This window comes from Xenopus laevis, chromosome 3S (assembly GCF_017654675.1).
Source record: "Xenopus laevis strain J_2021 chromosome 3S, Xenopus_laevis_v10.1, whole genome shotgun sequence".
Lineage (NCBI taxonomy): Eukaryota > Metazoa > Chordata > Amphibia > Anura > Pipidae > Xenopus > Xenopus laevis.
In genome coordinates this window covers 43,714,572-43,736,074 of record NC_054376.1, presented here as the reverse complement: position 1 = coordinate 43,736,074, position 21,503 = coordinate 43,714,572, and the positions used below count along the sequence as shown (strand labels likewise).

The following is a 21,503-nucleotide window of genomic DNA, read 5'->3' as shown; positions in this document are numbered from 1 at the left end:
ACAATGGAAACAGATAAAGGTACAAGCAAACAGATACATGAAAGAGTACCAGGGGAGAACCCCAGTACAACACAACAATTGGCAGAGTTCTTAGGCATGAGAGAAGTAGCGCAGAAAGCGGTGTTCTAAGCCTGGGGTAGAATGTATTAGAACGGGAAGGCACTTTCCCTAAGGAAAATCAAATAACGACCCAATAGGCCTCTCACGGCTAGTCAGCAGTTGGGGGGTGGATTCCTTGCGTCCCAGTGGCAGCTGAATCTCCCAAATCCCACATATCCCAGATACTAATAAACCGATCCATAGTGTTAGACAAAAATGCAATACCTGCTTCAAAGGCTCTGTTGGCATTAATTCTTGAAACTATCTCAGACAAAGTAGGCGGCATAGAGTCTTTCCAGTGGGAAGATATGGCCAGACGGGTCGCGGTCAATATTTGGTTAACCAAGGCTTGACCACACTTACGAAGTCGTGGGATAGGTTTGCCCAGCAGGAAGACAACGGGGTCCAACGGGATCGGACTATGGAAGATACGACTCAAAAGTTGAGAGATTTCAGCCCACAGTGGTTGTATTACTGGACAATCCCAAAAGATATGAAGCATGGTGCCCCGAGACCCACAGTTCCGCCAGCAGAGGGGCGAATGTTGCGGAAACAATTTGTGTAACCTGTCAGGGGTGTAATACCAATAGGTCAAGATCTTATAAATCTGTTCTTTCTGTCGCACACAAGTGACCATACGTTTCGCGTTGTTCCATATCAATGGCCATTCCCTAGGCTGGACTGGGTGTGGGAGGTCCCGGTCCCATTTATCCATATATTTGTGTCTGGGTGGATCCAAGTCCGGAGGAGCAGTCAATATACTATATACCCTAGAGATGAGGCCCTTCTGTGGTAGGCCCTGAAGAGCCAAAGTCTCAAACATCGTGGGGGGATGCGACTTGAGGTATGCGACATAAGGAGCTAGAAAATGTCGTACTTGAAAATATTCGAAAAGTTTTATGTCCGTTAAGGGCTGTTTCTCCTTAATCACTTGAAAAGGCATCATTACTTGAGTGAGCGGAGTGAGCAAATCTTTGACCGTAAAGAATTGCAATTTAGCCCACTTGGCACAAAACGATGGCTCAGTACCGGGCGAAAACGCCGGGTTATTCAAAAAGGTTGTCACCAATGATTTAGCGGAGGCCAATTTGTATTTAAGTCGGGTCTTCAGCCAGATAGAATAGGAAAGCCCGGTGGCTGAGAGGGCAGATGATGGAATCCGTGTAGAGAAGGTAAGGTCCCAAATGAGAACATTTAAATGATAGTCATGCACCATACAATTTTCAATGTGACCCCAGGTGGTGGATGGAAAATGATGAGACCATGCTAGAAGTTGCCTCAACTGTGAGGCCTCATAGTATCGTTGAAGATTGGGGTGTACACAATATTTTTGACAAGCACCCACAATCGAATTCAGATGTAAGAGTGTGGGCACATTTCAAATCATTATACAGGTATGGGATCCCTTATCCGGAAACCCATTATCCAGAAAGTTCCAAATTACGAAAAGGCCATCTACCATAGACTCCATTATAATCAAATAATCCAAATTTTTTAAAAGTATTTTCTTTTTCTCTGTAATAATAAAACAGCAGCTTGTACTTGATCCCAACTAAGATAAAATTAAATCCTTATTGGAAGCAAAACCAGTCTATTGGGTTTATTTAATGTTTACAGGATTTATATCTTCTATGTGAAGATATAAATTAAGGAAAGACCCATTATCGGAAGAGATCCGAGCATTCTGGATAACAGGTCCCATACCTGTATATATATATATATATATATATATATATAATTCAATCAAGAAAACCAGCACCAAGGGACTTCAAGTCCCTTGGTGCTGGTTTTTCTTGATTGAATTATACACTAATTTTTTCCGTGCACAGGGGCAGCCACAAAATGGCTTACCTGACATGAGGTGCTGTCTGCTTCGAAATTTATATATATATATATATATATATATATATATATATATATATATATATATATATATATATATATATATATATATATATATATATATGCAGAGGAAGGATAAGCCATGCTCTCATACTTTACTTTACTGCCTATTAAAGAGTAAATTAATGGAAGCTAAATCTTGGTTATACAGTACATGTAAGTAGGGCATGTTTTCTCATTAAAGACAAGCACACACTTTATTATCTGCGTTGTACACTTTACTCCCACGTGCTGTCCATTTAGATAATAAGCATTTCTATGACCAACGAGTGCATGACTTCTCTTTATAGGAATGGATGGCTGTCTTAGACATAATGTTGTTGCTTTGAGGCTTCATTTATTTCATAGCATTAACTTGCATAAAATGTTTTTTTATATTTAGAAGCTTATGACAGCTTTAGTTGGTTTGGAAAAATACTATCCAGCTCTTCACAGACTCTTAAACTAACATATTGAAGAAAAGTCATTGCAAGACTTGTATATTTTCTCTTTCTATATTATAAGACGATTGATACAATCTCATTTTTATAAAAGAACATACAACAAAGCTATTTAAATAAAATACAATATTGTTTCCCACAGGAAAGCCAAATCTAATTGGCTCTCCCAAGTGAAATAGGCTCTCCCGCTGACATGTCCATGATTATGTAATCCTCTATACATAATGCAATATTAATTCTACAAAAAGAAATCATGTCTTGAGGCCAATAGGATATTGAAGTCTTGAGGCCAGTAGAATATTGCCTGAACAAGACTATGTTTAAATGTTTATTGTCTGTATGAATCATTTGCAGACTTCTTTAGACAGAAAATGAAATACAAGGAAACAAATGTCACCCTTTGTCAAATTCAGAGGTTTATGAACTAAAAATAAGTACTACAGATACATTTTTCATATACTCTTTTTACTACCTACTGTATATAAATGTCACAACTTGATTGGTAAGCACATTTAATGACATTTACATTTATGCCTGCAGTTCTAGCTTTTATATTGTGTTTTGTCACATGTCATCTATGCCAGTGAATGCTCACAATTTATCTACATCTTATCATAATTATAACAATCATATAACATTTTGGAACTCAGGCTAACAGCACTTTGTTGGTGGTAGTGTTACATGGATTTTAACTTTAACTTTGAAAAAGCATACCCTTTGTGTCTTATTCTCTTCCTTAAATGTATAGTGGCTCATTTATATGCACTGGACAAAGTTTCTCTTGAGCAGTTACCCAAATTGTAGTCAGGAAAAAAAACTGGTATATGTTAGGAAGAAAGGGTGAATTACAGAAAAGACAGGACAGGGGGCAATGGCAGCTGGGCGTTTAGCAATTTTCTTGGATTTGCAGGAAACACCATAGACAGTGAACTGAATCAGAATCTGAAAACCCATATGAGTGACAAGACTACTAAAGAGGATTGTATTGGCTGGTTGCTTTTACCCAGTAAAACAGTGAAGACAACATCACTGGTGTTTATTACCCATAGCAACAAATCAGATCTTTGCTTTTGATTTCTAATCCTCTAATTGCTGATTGGTTGTTATAGGCAATATCACCAGTGCTGTTTTTCTCCAGTGTTTTACACAGCATGATAAAAAGGCCTCTTAGTATGTCATACCATTAATGTGTGATCTTGCTAAAGTTTATTTCCTCAAGGGTGCCATAACATACTCATAACCCTAACTAGTAAAGTTAAAGGTGCCAAAGTTAATGCCAAGTAAATTATAAGTTTGAATTCTAGTACAAGTGCAGTGCAAAAGTAACTCTCTCTATGGGCTAAGAGTATTAATAATTCAGAGATCTCTAAGGTGCAATTATTGATCTTTCTTTTTCTTAACTGGTTTTATTTTATTTGATCCGTGATTTTACACCAATATATTGAATTATGTTAAAAAGAAAAGATACAATTTCACTAAAAAGTAGTTGCATGTTATTTAACCTCTAGTGAGAGGTAGCATTGTATAATTCCCTGTTTGCTACAGAGTAAATACTAATCTTTCATTTACCTGTACAGTGTTACAGGGATCAGCAAGAAATTAACCTAAACTGTGTAGAGATTTTATTTTATAACACATTTAATTGTATTGTTTCCTTCATTACAAGTTATTTACATTATGGGGTCTATTTATTAAAGGTTGAGTTTTTTTTTTGTTAGTTAACCAAAAACTCAATTTTTAAAAAAAAACAAAAAACTTTAGAGCAAAAATAATCCAGATATTTTAAGAATTATTATGTCCCAAAGCAGCATCCAAACATAGTCCAGCTAAAACCTGTTGAAATCACCCATTATTATTACTTTCCCCAAACTTTCATCCTTTTCTATTTGCATCAGTAGCTTAGCCTCCTCCTCTCCACTTACATTAGGGGGTCTATAACATTTTCCTACAAATCGTTACAATCAGTGAAAAGCACCACCCATAAGGCTTCTGCCCCCTCATTTCCTAACATTGTCTCCTCCTTTATATTGGCTTTTAAATCCTGCCTAACAAAGAGACTAATTCATTTGAATATGAAGGCTTTTCTTGTTTGGCGCATTTAATTGCTCTAGATTTTAGCAAATCTGTCCCTGGGTGGAACAGATTTCTTTTATATAATATTATACATATTTACAAATCAAGCAAAACAAAATCATTCTAAAGAAATGGTAAACCATAAAGTATAGAAAGTCAATTCTAATGCTACAATAAATACTGAATGAGGTTTATTTCCGTGTTTAGTTCAATATTGTATTTCCTGGAAAAGAAAACGCAGTCTTCAAGCAGAATATAAATATTAACGTAAAGTCTTAGATCTTCTCCAATCCCTTAACAAATCAGTTTCTACTGAATACAACAATATACAATACAATACATATATAATACATTATATATGCCAGTGGATAATAAATAGCCCTCTTCTCTTCAAGATGTCAGATATATTTATGCATATAAATATTTTCTCCTCGTAAGTATGAAATATACATTAATGTACTGAACACTGAGGAACTAATGCTTTCCATTTTTTATGATGCATACGCTAGCTTCGTTTCAAGGGATTGCCATCTGAGACCTTGAACTGTTCTTTGTTTTCTTGTGCGTGTGTTTGAGATGAACTTTTTCTGTGTTCCATATTTAAAAATAAACAAAAACAGTGAGAAGGAAAACATACATTATAAGTATTAAGGCTAGCTGACTATATCTGGGCAAATTGCAGTATCCACAAACCAATTCTGGCTGCTGGCTGTTTGTATATATAAAGTGATATAAATAGTTAGATTGATGGAAAGTCTTATTTTAACCTTTGAAGTCTTCTAAAATAAAACATTCTCATAAATGCAATAATCAGGACAATTTAAAGAGCATGCCAGCTTTGTGAAGACCTCATTTAGCCCATTAGTTTTAAGTTATTGAAGCAAAAGAAGGGAAAATAGAGTGAAGGCATTTGAAAATCTACCAAATAAGTGACAAGTCTAGGGGTTTTTTTTTGTCAAGCTAAATATATCTCCCTTTCAGTAGTCACAAGGGAAAGAACCATGTATGGTGCTTTATGAAAACCAGTTAATTGAGGTATCACATAACCTTGAAGTTTGAGAAATAACATTGCTGATTGAATCATATGCAGATACATTCGGGAATAGCTTAATCCTTTTGGAATGTTTACAAACCACTCTTATTTACTAATCACTGTAACATTGCATATATCAGTTTATCAGTTCTACAAAATGACTTTAATTTCTTAACTGAAAGCGAACCACAAGGGAATGACACTTTCGTCACATGCAAGTCCAGTATTTCTGTGCTTGAGCTAGAATTATCCTTGTTTTCTCACTTGCAAATGTGCTTTTATTTAATGAATTATAGTATCAAGGAAATGAGAGAAGGCAGTTTTTCTTGGAAGCAGGACTGTTCATTGAATACATTAGGAACTGTAAAATATATTTCATCGTGAAAAAAAACCCATTACATTTATGCTAGGCTCTTTTTTAACAAATGGTTAATTTTTTATCCACAAGTTTCTGTATAGCGGGGAAAAAGCATTCCATTAAAAATGTATGTTATCTGGGCAATTCCATATTTTTGCTATATAGTGAAATTGGGTTGAAGCAGGTTGTATTGATGTATCATCTGCTCAGTGTGCACATTGCTCACTATTTATTTCAGTGGGAAAGGGTGTGGCTGCCTGTACCAGATGCATCAACAAAGGCTGTTCTAGTTGTTGACCTTATTGCAGGAACATTCAAGGTGGTAACTGGTACCAAAGATTAAAAATTAACACAGTCGTTATTGCCTTCAGATCCTGTATATAATGCACAACATAGCTTGCTACAGCCTTTTCTGTGCTTTACCTTTCTTCCTCCCCACATCAACACAAACATAAAGATTTACTAGCATATGTGCTAAATTACAACTGTGCTGCAGCCCATAGGAATGAATCAGATTGTTGCTTTTATTTTCCAACTGGTAGTTGGTTGCTGTGCATTGGTACAATTTAGCCTATGCTAGTAAATCTAGTTACTATGCTAGTAAAGCAGTGCTAATGTCTGGTTTCAGAAGAATGCTTCAGGTTCCATAGAAGCAATATGATGTTAGTGAGCCATTGGTTTCAGGAAAAAGGAGCTTTAAGTTAGAGTTAGCCTAAGAATAAACTAAGACTAAAGATCTCACTGTGAGACCACAAACTGTTTTTCTGTAACAGATAACATGTTATAAAGATGGGGAATCATCTCCCAGAACATATATAGGGAACCAAGGAAAACTATATATTTGGTGACACCACTGACGCATGGTATGGCTGGTTAACTAACCCTTTTTATCAATGGATTATAATAGAACAGATTTAGACTTGCATCGTCTGTTGGGAAGCAGTATCCTCAGTTGCCCGACTAGAATTAGCATCAAAGAATGTTCGTTTTGCTTCTAGTTTTACAAAATCTTAGTTTTCACACTTTATTAACCACCACAGATGAAGAAATTCCATTAGAAATTGCAAACTCATGTCTCCTATTCTTAGCTGAGAGCATATGGCACAGCAAAGTGTCAGTGAAGCCATAGCAACTCAATATAGCTCGAGGACGTAGGCTTCTCACACAACTTTCTTTACACCTTTATTTAGGCTGCTAGATAAATGGGAAAATTGATGCTGCAGTTTTCAAAGGTTGACAGAAACCAAGAAGAAAGGGAAAACAGCACGATAAAATGTGTTATCGATTTCTTTACATGTACCCAGAACGGTTTTGAAAGGGTTTACTTGTACACATGGTCTTGGTAAAAGAAAACAAGTAAGGCACTATAGGAGGTACCCCCAAGTGATTCAACATGGTTATCTTTTATGATCTTTAACTATCATAATTAATACAGTACTTTAGACTCCATGACTCCTTCACTAATGCCCTCTGACCTAACAATAGTACTATCTTTCAACAGAGGTTTTCTTGGATCTGTATGTCAAATTTATCAATCCCTAAAACACTGAATAACTCAAGTGCATATTAAATCAGAGCAAAGGTGACATTGTTATTAATGATTTGGATATTAGTGATGGGCGAATCTGTGCCGAAAAATTTGCAAAACGCATTGAATTCAATGGCCATTTTTATACGTGCGACTATTTGGTCCAAATGCATTAAAGTTAATGGGTGTCCAAATAATTTTGACACGCCAATTGATCACCGCAGTTTGACTAATTAGTTTGCTTGCTGCGAAATACAGAAATTCACAGCAAATTTGTGTCTGGCAAATTTATTCGCCCATCACTATTGGCTATATATCCTGAAATGATTGTGAAATTATAGAATTTGGCTATACATCAAATCTGCTATTTGCTGTCCTGACAACCAGGTCACAGAGCTTCTTCTCAATACGAATTTAAAACAGAAATAACATTGGTTATTGAACACCATTTTCTGTTCATCTGTTTGAAATAAACTGCCAGTTTGCTTTATCTTATTCGTTCCTGGTTGAAAAAAACCCCACATCTGTGTTACAGCATTCATTAGTATGCAGCAAATCATGCAGCGCATAGATAGAGCAGTATAGAGATGAACTTAACATGAGAGGAAATGTTTGCTTGTCTTCAGATTGCAAACCCCAGTGTTCCCATATTGTCATCTTGTGTTCTAGCAGATTTATAGATTTACTTCACGTTGCAATTTATCAAGTCCTTCTGCAGATTCAATAATAATGTATGCATAATATATCATAGTTTGCTCTTTTTGTAGCTGGCGTTGTACGTCTACATATGCATGAATACATAGTGCTTTGCATGGGATAAAGCTTTGACTCTTTGATGAACTCATGTCAGATACAAGTAGCACAGAAATTATTCTACTTAGCATGTGATCATTGTTTAACAAATCTGTCGGCACTACTATGAGAATGTAGGATGCCTGGGTGCAGTCCAATGTGAAGGTAACAGATCAAGCAAACCAAAAAAGTCTTCAATCACAGGTCTGGACTAATGAGCAACCTTATATCTGTGTTAATTAATTTTAGACTAAAGTCTTACATCACTTTTACTGTAGTGTATCTCACAATGGCCTTAATGTAGTGGAACCGAAAGGAAAGCACTGGGTACTGAGGCCAGTCACTCACCCTTAAAAGAGTAAGAGTAGTCCATGCAGCAGCCACCATGGCGGGTGAAATGGGCTGCACGTCCTTTTAATGGTGTCTTATAGACCGGGCAAAGTGCACATTACCATAATATAAGAAGAAAGAAAGAAAGAAAGAAAGAAAGAAAGAAAGAAAGAAAGAAAGAAAGAAAGAAAGAAAGAAAGAAAGAAAGAAAGAAAGAAAGAAAGAAATACACATTGCAGAAATATGAATATACTATTGTTAGTGTTTTTATTATAGAGCCAGAGGTAAGCAACCTGACCCATCCAAAGTAATGTTCAAATATATCAATTCAGTTTAACCAAACCATAGTACACAGGGGATTGTGGGTAGTGTAGTCCATACAGCAGCCGCCAGTATGGAAGAAAAAGGCTACACACCATTCCAATGGTATCGTATAAACACAGAGAAATAGCTAAAAATTTAAGTATCTCACAAGATCGAATTTATAAAAAAGGGATCTCAAAAAAGGCACTTTGTGAATAGTATCTCAATTCATTAGATTTAATTGTTATGAACTCCCAAATTAATCAAAAAATCCATCATCCATTTAACTCATAAATTAGTAAAATGTGTATATAGCTGAATTCATGTGCAAAACAAATCAAATCAAAATGCAAATGGTATCATATTAACACAGAAAAATCGCTAAAAATGGAAGTATCTCTCAATAACCATAGAGGAAGTATAGAGCAATAACCATAGACAGCCTCGTGTTACCCTCATATCAACCCATCCTTATTTGTATTATGACAAAGTCCATTAAAAATCTACTAGACTAAAAAAAATAGGGTATAGGAAATGAGTTCATTCAGTCCAGTGGGGCTAATGGTCTGGAGTCTATGGGGCAGATTCACTAAAGGGCGAAGTGGCCGTCGCTAACGCAAATTCACCAGAAATCTAATATGCAAATTCACCAATGGGCGTAGAGGACAATTCACTAGCGAACGAGACCGTCGCTAGCATTCATTCGCACCCTATCGACAGGTGACTTTTCGATCTGTTGAATGGTCGTTATTTTGCAAATTCACTAAGATGCAAATTTTATTGAACGTTACCTCTTTCACCAGAGTTTACTTCACCACCACAGACCAGGCAAACTGATAAACCGAAGCTACATCTTTCTCAATCTTATGTCAGTGACATTATATCCTGTATGCCGAAATGCATTAAAGTTGTAAAAAAAACTGGTGAATTTTCTATGTTTAAAGCAGAATTGCCTTCAAAGGTCCAAACTATTAAAGATTTATATGTGAGGATTTTTTTAAAACTAATTTGAGGGGCATGCCACATTTGTTTAAGGGTGGGCTCATGTCTAGGGCATTAGAGGATCTCCTCTGTCTTTATTGCTCATTGGACATGTGTTTGAAAAAGTGGCCACTTCAAGCATTTTTACCAACATTACTAATAAAGATACAACTTTTAGGTACCTAGAAGTTTTGCTAAGCAGAAATGAACCCTAGCAAAAATTCGCTATGAAATGTTTGTCCAGCCGAAGTAATGCTAGCGTTGGGCTGCTGGGACGTGACTTCACATATTAGTGAATTAGCATAGTGGAAACGAATCTGCACCTGGCAAAGTGGCGAGGAGTGCGGTGAAGCAGTCGCTGGCGAAAATTCACCCTTTTGTGAATTTGCCTCAAAGTATCCATTTCAGTTCTTGTTGCAGTAAAAGTCTCTCCCCGCTCGCTTCCTTTTGTGGGTTTTGGAATGTGATCTGCTGTATAATCATGCATCTTAGGCTGGATAGGTTATGTTGGTACTGAAGAAAATGTTCAGCTACTGGAGTATATGCTTTGCCTGTAGCCAGAGCTCCTCATATGGCAGAATGATGGTTCACCATTCTGTCCCTAAAGTTAGTGGAGGCTTTTCCAATATACATAAGTTCACAAGGGCATTTTAAAAAGTAGATGATATGGTTGGTTGTGCAGGTAACACAATGTTTAATCAAAATGGGTTTCCCTGTGTGTGGATGGCTAAATGAGGGACCTGTTAACATTTGGCAGCAAGTAGTGCAGTCTGTACACTTGTAGCAGCCCAATTTTGGTTTTCGAATCTATGACTGTGGTGGTTCAACACGGTAGCAATGTTGTGAATCCATTTTAACTAAGCAGTCTCTTAAATTTCGTCCCCTCTTGTATACTACCCTTGGATTTTCCCTGAATACAGGGGGAAGTTTTCTGTCAGACTATAATACTTACCAATGGTCCTCAGTACTCAAAATGACCAGTGTCCCTAGTGTAAGTACATAAAAAGTCAGCCTGTTAGTTGTTTTTGTTCTAGAAGATGAAAAATTGTTTGAACAGAAGTGCATCCTTTGTTAGTTGAAGTGCACATTTCTTGGAATGTAGTAGTTCATTTAATGGGATAACCCTGCAGGACAAATCTGTCAATTAAATCCTGAAGTTGGACCTGTAGTTGTTGTCTGTATTATTCCTGACTATACGGACCATCTGTGAAGAAGGAATACCTTTTTAATAGGTGTGGTGCTCTTGTGGTGTGTAGTAGTCTCTATTAACTCTGAGTTGATAGAAAGTTTTAAATCCAGAAAACAAATGGTGGTATTGCTGATAGTGGCTGTAAAGTTAATAGGAGAGTTTAAAGAATTCAGTATGTTAAGCATTGTGTGGAACTCACTTTCGAACCAGTCCATAATAAAAAGAGATCATCTATAAAATGCTATAGGTGGTAAATCTTATTCTTAAATGTTGATAGAATATGTGTGTATTCAAAGTAGTCCATGTATAAATCTGCAAACGAATGGGCAACATTAGAACCCATACTGGTACCGCTCAATTGCATATAATAAGAAAGTTCAATCTTGAAATAATTTAATGTCAAACACAGCTCCAAGAGTTTAATAAGAAATTCAGTAGGAAGTCTCTTATTTTCCAGGCACAAGATGCATTTATCTTAATGCAGTTAATGCCATCAGTGGTGGGAATAACTGTATAAAGAGAGGTGACATGCATTGTGGCTAGTTTGCTGTTCACAGGTAAAGGGTGACTCTGTTTCAGTTTGATATATGTTTCTTTGATATATGTGAGGATCTGTTGCATCAGTGGTTCGAGGAAATAGTTAACAAATGTGACAAGAGGTTATAACATGGAGCCCCTGGCACTGACTATTGGATGTCCGGGTGGGTGCTGTGGATTTTCGGAAGTATATATTAAACAGGACAGATAGGGTGTGGTTGTGAAAGAAAATGAAAGGTCTTTTCTGAAATGTGTCCCTGCTTCAAGGCAATAGATGGAGTCAAGTCAACCCTTCTTTTAAATAGAGATGTTGGGTCACTGTCAAGTTTCATATTTACTTAACTGTCTGAAAGTTGTTTAAGTACCTGAGTCCTGTAGTCAGAATAATTCTGGATGGCCATAGCCCCTCATTTGTCAGCTGGTCGGATAATGATAGAGTCCTGGCCAGCGTATTTATAGCCTCTCTTTCTACTTGTGTCAAATTATGTTTAGGAGTATTGGCCTTAGGTTTTTGGACTTAGTCTATTAGGAGCCGAGTAAAGGCCTGATTTTATTTAGGGGTGTTAGGGGATTCAAACTTACTCTTCACCCAAAAGGGAGTAATATATGCTGAATTTTCAGTCCTAAAGTGTTCCTTTAATTTAATTGCACTTTGAAAGAAATGGATATCTATCATAATATCCAGATTGGAGGTACAAATGAGAGACATTTTAAAGAGGACAGCCATTTCAGTATCAGTCAGCTCACTAGTGCTAAGATTAAATATTATTTACTTGGTGGTCGTGTGGACTTTTTGGTGTGGGTGCTAGGTGCCCCCCCCCAGTCTCTTGTGTGGTCACCCCTGCTTTTGAGGCAGATAGTAGGTCCTAACAAATATGTGTCAGTGTATATGTAGAGGGTAGATTGGAGTGAGTAAGATCCGAGTTGATGGTTGTGTATGGTCGCCCCCTAGTTCACCCCCTCCCCCAGGTTGGTGTATCAGTAACTGAAGTGAAGGAAGTGGAGGAGGGAGGAATCAATACAGTTGGACCTATTCAATCCTCTGTGCCTGTCACCATCTTGTCTAAACTGTGGTTCCCCACCTGTAAGTCACCGGTATACTTTACAGTTTTGGTAGTCAGCAGTAACGGTCTCTTACATTTTTGTAATTCAGCAGTGTAATGAATGATCTGTTGCTCAAGTTTGTCCAGCCATTTAGTTTCCTTATGACACTGCAGTGTAGAGAGATGTGCAATTTCAAAACCTGAGATTTCTGTACGTGTGGTGATCAGGTTTTTAGAGACTGCAGCTATCACTAACAGCATCAAATCCAAAGAACATTTGTTAACGCTTGGCACCAACGCTTACAAAAATCAATGTTGTTACAGCCAATGGTGGGAATATTCTTTATCCTGAAGCCCCTTGGTGTATGCTGTATTTTATAAAAATCTGAGAGGTAAATTCCATGCAGTTTTAAATCAATCTCCTTCTCCTTAAGTCTTCGTGGAGTATGAAACAGTTCATAATTAGAAGCCAAGGGACTCAGATCCTCTGTGGTTTCAGAAAATAAAATATTGACTGCTTCAGCTTCAGAAAACTGTAACCCTGTAACCCAGTTAGAGGAACCTCTATGGCTTCTGTCTCCCAGCACCTCTCCATAACATGTTGAACTCATACACATATTGAATTGGATAAATATTACCTTGGGTGCAAATACGAAAACAAATGCAGTTACTCCAGTAACTGAACATTTTCTTCAGTACCAACATAATCTATCCAGCCTAGGATGCATGATCATATAGGAAGCGACCGGGAGAGACTTTTACTCCAACAAGAACCGAAATGGATACTTAGGGGTTTATTTACTACTATTTACTTTCGGGTGAAAATGTGCCTTTTTTCCTTTCTGTCCTTTTTTTCTTTTTTCCTCCTTTTTCCATCTGTTTGGTACTAACATTCACTTATCTGGTAATGTGCACTTTGCCCGGTTTTTGCTCTTTCTTTCTTTCTTTCTTTCTTTCTTTCTTTCTTTCTTTCTTTCTTTCTTTCTTTCTTTCTTTCTTTCTTTCTTTCTTTCTTTCTTTCTTTTTCTTTCTTTCTTTCTTTCTTTCTTTCTCAGGCAAAAAGGAAAACATTTTTTAAAAATGTAAATTATTTGATTAAAATTGAGTCTATGGGATATGGTATTTCCGTATTTTGGAACTTTCTTGATAATGAGTTTCCTGATAATGGATCCCATACATGTATACAGTATTGGCACTTTTTTACAAGCACTAAATAGAGCACCACTTATAGAAATGATTAAAGCAAGTTCCAGCTGTGCATAAGGACTTATCCTTATCGACCACATGTACCACGAAGGCGAAACTGAATAATATGTGGAGCCTCATTTAAATTTGGACTTAAACAGAGCATTAACTTTAAATATGAAACCTTTATTGGAACTCTTCAAAGATCCTTTCTGGCTCTTTATCTGTAAAAAATGAATGGCAGATGTGCCCTAATGCCCCTTGCCCAGAAAAGGGCAGGATGTGGTTAGTGAATCATAGCTCTGCCTTCACCCACAGAAAGATAAACTTCAATGACCTATCAGGTCTGCCTAGTTTCTGATTGGCTGATGTTTTTACATTTCAACTAGCCACAGGCTGTCCTTCAGAACCTGGCAAGTTAAACGGTTTTTAAAAAGCAGAGCAAAAAGCAGTTTTTCTAACCACATGACTTTTATTATTAGAGGTGTGTATAATGCAATGACAAATACTTGTTCTTCACACTTTATGCCCCCTTTAACGAACATTCTGTTGTTTTATGTGTCGTGCTTCAGATGAGGATGATAGAAAAAAACAACTCTCCACAAATGCTGGCATAATCTATGCCTTTCATACTATGCCATAGGCACATACAACTATTGTTTAAAAAAAAAATGAAGATGGAGCTGCAGTTGCCTTGATGACTTGACTGTAACAAAAGATATTAAATTATTTCAGTTCCATGTTTCATTTGCGTCATACTTTATATACATTGGATAGGTATTTTTGTTTTTATTACGCCACTGTTTTTGAATTGCTTTCTAAATGCAAAACCATTGAATGGGCCACCGATCATAAATCTTCATTCACATCATACATCATGAATAGGCTCTTTAATTGTAACGTGTTATTAACATTTTGACATCTGTGAAGCAGAAAAAGGCTTCCACTAAGATTCTCTTATACTGCATTTGTAGATTTAGATCTATTCAATATAAAATGGATCAATGTGAAATGGGTACCATAAATAACAATAATAGATAAAAATACATCTTGTGTGTCTCTTGTTTCCTAATTTGGTTAATATTAATGCAGGTTTTTTTTTCCAGACATATAGAAAACTGGAGAGGCTTGCATACACTAAATGCTGTGGATATGGAGCTTTACACTGGACTACAAAAGCTGTGAGTAATATCACTATTCAACACTAATAATTATTATAGTCATCTGTCATTATAATGGGAAGTGCAGAAGCAGTGACTTAAGCACTATCTTCTTTCCATGCAAAGCAGAAGGAATTCTTGGAAATAAGTCAGTTTTTGAAATACAGGGAAGAAGAATGGCAACATATCCATTATGTGTGACCTATTATTTGTTTCCGCTCTTGCTCGGTACTGCTGCCCATTGTAAATAAATAGGGAATTAATCATTCTCCCGTGGAAACTCTTTACACAGGAGGGCTATTTCATACAGATCTACCCTTACTGTATAATCATGGAGAGTTTCTGTGGCTTCAATCAATCCCAATCATTTGCATGTGACTGTTTCCTGAATAAAATGATGACAATTTATGGACTGAAACTATGATTGTGTAGTTATCACACAGGTAGGTGCAGATTTATAAAAATGTGAGGTTAGAGCTCACCATGGAAAAACTCCATTACAATTCCTATTGTAATTTTTAAATCATATTTATCAATGAGATCACAATTTGATAAATAACATTCTAAAATCCCATAGGAATGAATAGAAAGTGGGTGAGTTTGTCTATGGTGAGCTCTAATCTCACATTCTATTAAATTTGCCTGCATTGAAGATGTTATAGTGATACACAGAAAACATTTTATTTGGAAATTGAAGTTGAAATCCATTTTGGATTCCAGACACATTTTCTCCGCCCCCCCCCACTCCAAGGTGAACTACTAATCTTACTAACTTACTAACTTACTAACCCTCTGCATGCTCTGCTTAGGCTTTGGGCTACAGTATCTGTTGCTTCTATGGTGACTCCATGAAGGATCTTTTTCAAGGGATCCCTCTTCCTCAATTCCCAATTTTACCTCAGTTTACTAACAACTTTCACCTTCATTCATGAGAATAGTTCAAGAAACCTTTCATGACTAGCGTTCAAATCTTATATCACACACAACTTTTTGTGGGCATTAATCAAGGGTTGAGGCATCTCATATTATATACATCATGGATAAAAACCCTCACTAGTTATTGCTCCTTTACCCTTGTGTGTCAAATACGCAGCTTTCAGGGAAGCACTCTATACAATGGTCTTGTACAAAACAGATCATTTGACAAAAATAATCATGTCAATAAATTCTGGTTACATTTGGAAAAAACATGAACCTAGAGAAATTGTTATGACTAGTGATAAGTAAATCTGTTTTAAAATCTGTTGTGAAATATTCACAAAACCCAATGGAAGTCAATAGGCTTCAAAATTTTTATTATGCAAGGCAGTTTTTTCTCACTCCAAATGGGCATTTTACTTGCGGTGACTTTTTTGTCTTGGCGACTTTTATGTCCAAATGCGTTAAAGTAAATTGTCTTTTCTCTTATGGCGACTTGTCTTTTCAACATTTTTGTCTTTCTTGTCCTGTCAAAATTTTTTGCAGTTGTTTGATAGCAGATGGCACAGTGTGGAATTTCGCCGTGAATCCATGTCTGGCAAAAATATTTGCTCATCACTAGTTGTGACACATATATAAAATGCATCCTTCAGACCGGATATAACAGCTAGTTGAAAGATATATAGGAAATATTTATAGCCCCTGGTTTAGGACATTAGAAAGAATCTGACCTGTTTTGCTTCAGTGAAAATTCGCAAAACAGCAAAAAAATTGACTAATGCATTGACGTCAAGGGACATTTGTTGTGCAACGTTTTTCAAACCATGCAACATATGTGTAAGTAGACATTAGAATCTATGGGCGTTTTTTTGCGGCAAAATATTTCATTCATCTCTCCAGGTTAAAAGTAGTTTCAGTGAAGATGTCTGAACATTGGTATGTATCACTTACTTCCCAATTGAAGGCACAAAGTGGTCCTGGACCCACAAGTATCAGCCAAAACATGCATTTATGCTATTCATGGGGCCAGTATATTCCAATAAAAAGATATTCAGTCCTAGGTTAAGATATTAGCTTCATGAGAAAATGTAGTAATTTCTTGATTCATCTGTATACTTTAGCATAAAGGGGATATAAAGCCAATAAATAAAATGATATACTGTAGCTTATTTAGGGTGATAATCTGTGCACATTTTCTATTTACATTTGTTTTCTACTAGGATAGTTGCATTATATTACAATCTGATCCTGTCCTAAAAAAATTAGGAAACAGCGAAAAATTGTGTGATGCTTTGAAGTCAGTGGTCTTTTTTTGCTGCAACTTTTTTCAGTGCACAATACATTGGCGTTTATAAGTGTTTCTTTACAGCAACACCTGGTAAAAAATGTTGCTGATCCATACTAGTAATACAAGGCTTTCAGATCAACTGAGGGTCAGCAACTCTAAGGTCAGATGAATATATGAAGTGCACAAAAAGTGTACCGAGAGCTAGGGTTGCTGACACTTGAAAGGGGGCCTGGTGCCTGCTATTAGCATTCCAAAATTGCTGATATCTCAGAAAGAACAGAACATTGCTAAGGTGCTCGGAGGACAATTTGTGGAAGTTTAAGTTAACTTTTTTTTTGAGTTAAGATATCCTTCAAATTATGAAACGCATGGAACTCAAGCAGCTCATATCCCTATATAATTGCATGCTTTTTAGCTTCAACACTGTTGAAAAAGTATTTTGCAGAATCCCCAGCTAATGCATTGCATTGGTTTAGTTTTTATGCAATTCTCCACTTTGGTTCCTATTTTTTATTAAAATTATAATAATCATGAAAACCTAAACCCAATGAACAACAATATATCTGCAAAGGCTGCAGCATAAATATATAACATTTAATGCAATGCATGCCAGAGATAATTATAATTGTTTTGTATTATCCTTTTTTTATTTTGCAGAGTTTTACAGAGATTATGCGTCATTCACATCAACCCCTGCAGCAGTGGAGTTTACAATCTAAGGTCCCTATCACTTGCACACAAACATAATTATTGTGAAATGGCAAATATTAGTCACCAAATTACTCCATAGTCATGCAATTTAGCACTAAGTTGAATAAATCACATGGAATTCACTTTGAGACCACAATCTGTGAGAAACATATTAATCCAAGACTATGCAGATTCAATGGGCTGTGCAATTTTTCCTATAGAATTTCAGTTCCAAAAAAGTTTTTCTTTCATACCTATTGTTGCACAGTGACTAGAAAGTCCTTGCAGGCCTTCTGGCTTTGTACAGAGCATATTTATTCACATATGGTTGTTTTGCTTACTGTATGTTTTGCTAACCATGGTGAGATGCATATTGCTTACAAATATTCGCAACCGGCTTGCAAATGAGATGAGTGTTTGCAAGTGTAAGGCTGTTGTGTATAAATACAGTGTTGGTTTTAATTTTGCAAACATAAGTTTGCAGAACTGAGAAAACTGTTTAGCAAATATGTTTTCCATCACTAATGTTGTGGCGTAATTAAAATGTGTGTAAATATCAATAATAATTTATGATTATGATTAGTGATGGCCGAATCTGTCCCATTTCGATTCACAGAAAAAGTCACAAAATAGCAAAAAAAAATTATGAAACGGCAAAAAAATTCACGTAACTCATTGAAGTCAATGGACATCAAAATAATTTTGGCATGCAAACATTTTGACGCAAGCAACAATTTTTGTAAGCACGACTATTTTGTCCAAATGCATTACATCATTGGGCGTCTGAATAATGCAGGCCAGTTTTTTTGTCAAAAAATTTATTCGCGGCTAGCGTTATGAGGAAATTCATCGCAAATCCATGCCTGCCGAATTTATTCACCCATCACTAATTCTGATTGGTTGGTTATGATGGGTTGGTTTTTTTTGTGACTTAATTTTTTTTATTTCTAAATTAAATGATTACAAAGGCATTGACATTGAAAAACTATTTTTATGGCAAGTTCAACATAGATCACATATATCCGAATTATTATCCAGTCTGTAGCATAATTAGGCATTAATGGAAGAAAAGTGGATAAAAACAATATAATTAACAATCAAAAAAGATACAATGAAAGAGAGGGTGTTAGTTAGTTTTGTGGAGTACATCATATTCAATAAGTCATAAAAGCTCAAAATTGTCAACTTTAACATTCCTACTTTTCTAAAAGCAGCAAACTGAGAGAGGGAGTGCCACAGAGAAGTGGGTTGATGATCATGCAGGTAGCTTGAGAGAGCTGAGATGAACAGTGTGAAGTATCTGTAATTTGTATGGAGAAAATGCCCTAAGTGGTTGAAGCCCTGCCAAAGTCCTTTACAGGCAGATTGCCTGTAAATCAGTCGGTTCTAGTTAGGAATGAACTGCACATTGTTTATTGCACATATTATGTGATGATGAATCAAATTTCATAACCCTTAGTGATGAGTACTTTTTTCGACGTGTATGATTTCTGATTGAATTGCAGAGTTTTACTTTTCATAGAACGATGCCATGTGAGACAAAAATGTTGCGTGGTTCACAAAAAAGTCACAGTAGACAAAGGTTTACCACTTGAGGAACATCCAACACTATGTCAACATGAACATTTCTTAAAAATGCAATATTTTGTTCTTCCTGCAAACTTCACTGAACAAAACACAACGGGGGTTATGCAATATGAGACACTTAGGGGGTTATTTACTAAAGTCCGGTCAGGCTTTTTGGTGCAAAACTCAATTTTTTTTAAACTAAAATTTCTTGGGATTTATTAAAGTCCGATGTTGCAAAAAGTTTGAATCTGAAAATCCGCCATCTCAGACCTACTGAGTTGTCAATGGGAGAGGTACCTATCCTAATTAGCAGTTTCTGTGCTTTGCGCTGGAACTAGCTTGAAAATCCGACTATTTCAGGCTTTTTTCTTGTGAAAAAACCTGAAAAATCATGCAGTTTGGGAAAAAAATTGCGCAATTCGTGTTTTCGCTTGATTTTATCAAATTTTCCCAGATCCAATTAAATCATGCTTTTTTAATAATACTGTAAATAAGGTCAAATCCTTAATAATAGTTTGGTCTGACTTTTTTATTAAAAAATAACAGTTAAATCTAGATTTTGATAAATAACCCTCTGGTCACCTGTTTAAAAGTAAGTATCTTATTGGTTGCTATTGGTTGCTGCTCCTGTGCAAACTTAGTGTTTTATATTACATAACAGTTAGAAACACAATTGCTTTTTTTTTTTTTTAGAACAATCAAGAACTCTGGACTCAGAAACATACAGCCAAGAGCATTTGCCAAGAACCCACAACTGCAATACATGTAAGTTCATTATTTTATTTCCTTTTTTCTGTCACTGTAATTTATCTTGCACATAATGTACAGCAAATTTGGTCTGGCACATAGGCAGTATCCAAGTGTAATTTTCTATCTATCTATCTATCTATCTATCTATCTATCTATCTATCTATCTATCTATCTATCTATCTATCTTCAATGGAGACAATAACATGTGTAAAATGAAGAATCCTAAAGTGCACTTGCATTGTATGAAACCTGCTCCAGTTCATGGGTTTTATTTCAACACAGACATCATCTTCATTGTATGTACTCCCCATGTCTATGTGGGCTTCCAGCAGATTTTCACATTTATCAGTATGTAAGTATATAAGAGCTTTCTTTATTCTTTATTTTATAATAAACCAAATATGGGTTTGCTGCCATGGTCTTTTCAAACCCAACCTGTAAGCAGCACACACATATACACCTTCTTTCAGGTCTCATGTCCTATCCTCTCGTGCCACATTTATGATATTTAGGATATTTATGTTTTAGAATTAGGTTTTCCTACATAAGTACAAGGTTCTGATTTCATTACCATTAAAAACATTTTAAAATGCTGCTTCTAAACTTACTTTGTATAACTAATTTGCTTTGAAGTGCCCAGAAAGTAAAATCATTTATAGATCAAAAGGGCAATACTGCCCTGATTAAATTATAGACTTGCAGTTACGTATTTGCTGCTGTATATAGTTGTTATGCAGGTGCAAAGTGGAAAAGCATATTGAATAGTCACAAGTGGCAATTTAGGTGATGGCTCTGAATGAAAGTTCAGGACCTACTGACCTCCAACTGTGGCCAAAAACACCCATAATTATTAGTCAGCTTCTAATAATTTCTAGGTTATGGATTTGCTCATATAATGCTTCATAACAAAAAATCGGAAAATGCTTGGTACTTTCACGTTGTCATAATTAATTGTGTTTTATCTTTACCTTTACATGAATGCAATGTAGATTTTTATATCAAAACCAGTGCAGGCTGTTTTGTCCTAAGTTATCTGTAGAGTTGATAAGAAGTTGAACATGTAACTTTCACATTTATATATTACATTCCACAGGTTCATTCATGGGAATCATATCACTTATACTGTATAATAAAAAATAAGTTGTATAAGCTGGATAAATAGGCATTCTCCAAGCCTGAAACAAATCTGTAAATTTACATGACCTTAACTCCCCCCCCCACCAAATATTATGAAATTGGTGGGACAGTTCCAAATAACAATTTCCAGATTGAATTTCAGAAGGACTCAAAGGACGGGTGGAGGGGATATTTTCCAGAATTTCAGCAATTACAAGA

General features: G+C 36.0%; 1 protein-coding gene across 4 annotated transcripts in view; it reads left to right on the top strand.

Annotated features, from left to right (window-relative positions):
• LOC108712840 (NT-3 growth factor receptor) overlaps positions 1–21,503 on the top strand; it is a 399,826-nt gene that overhangs the window by 94,664 nt on the left and 283,659 nt on the right. For all 4 annotated transcript variants that reach the window (XM_041588223.1, XM_041588224.1, XM_041588222.1 and 1 more), the window contains exons 2-3: positions 14,900–14,974; positions 20,112–20,183. In XM_041588223.1, coding sequence (XP_041444157.1) covers positions 14,900–14,974; positions 20,112–20,183 — 147 coding nt within the window. The remainder of the gene's footprint in view (positions 1–14,899; positions 14,975–20,111; positions 20,184–21,503) is intronic.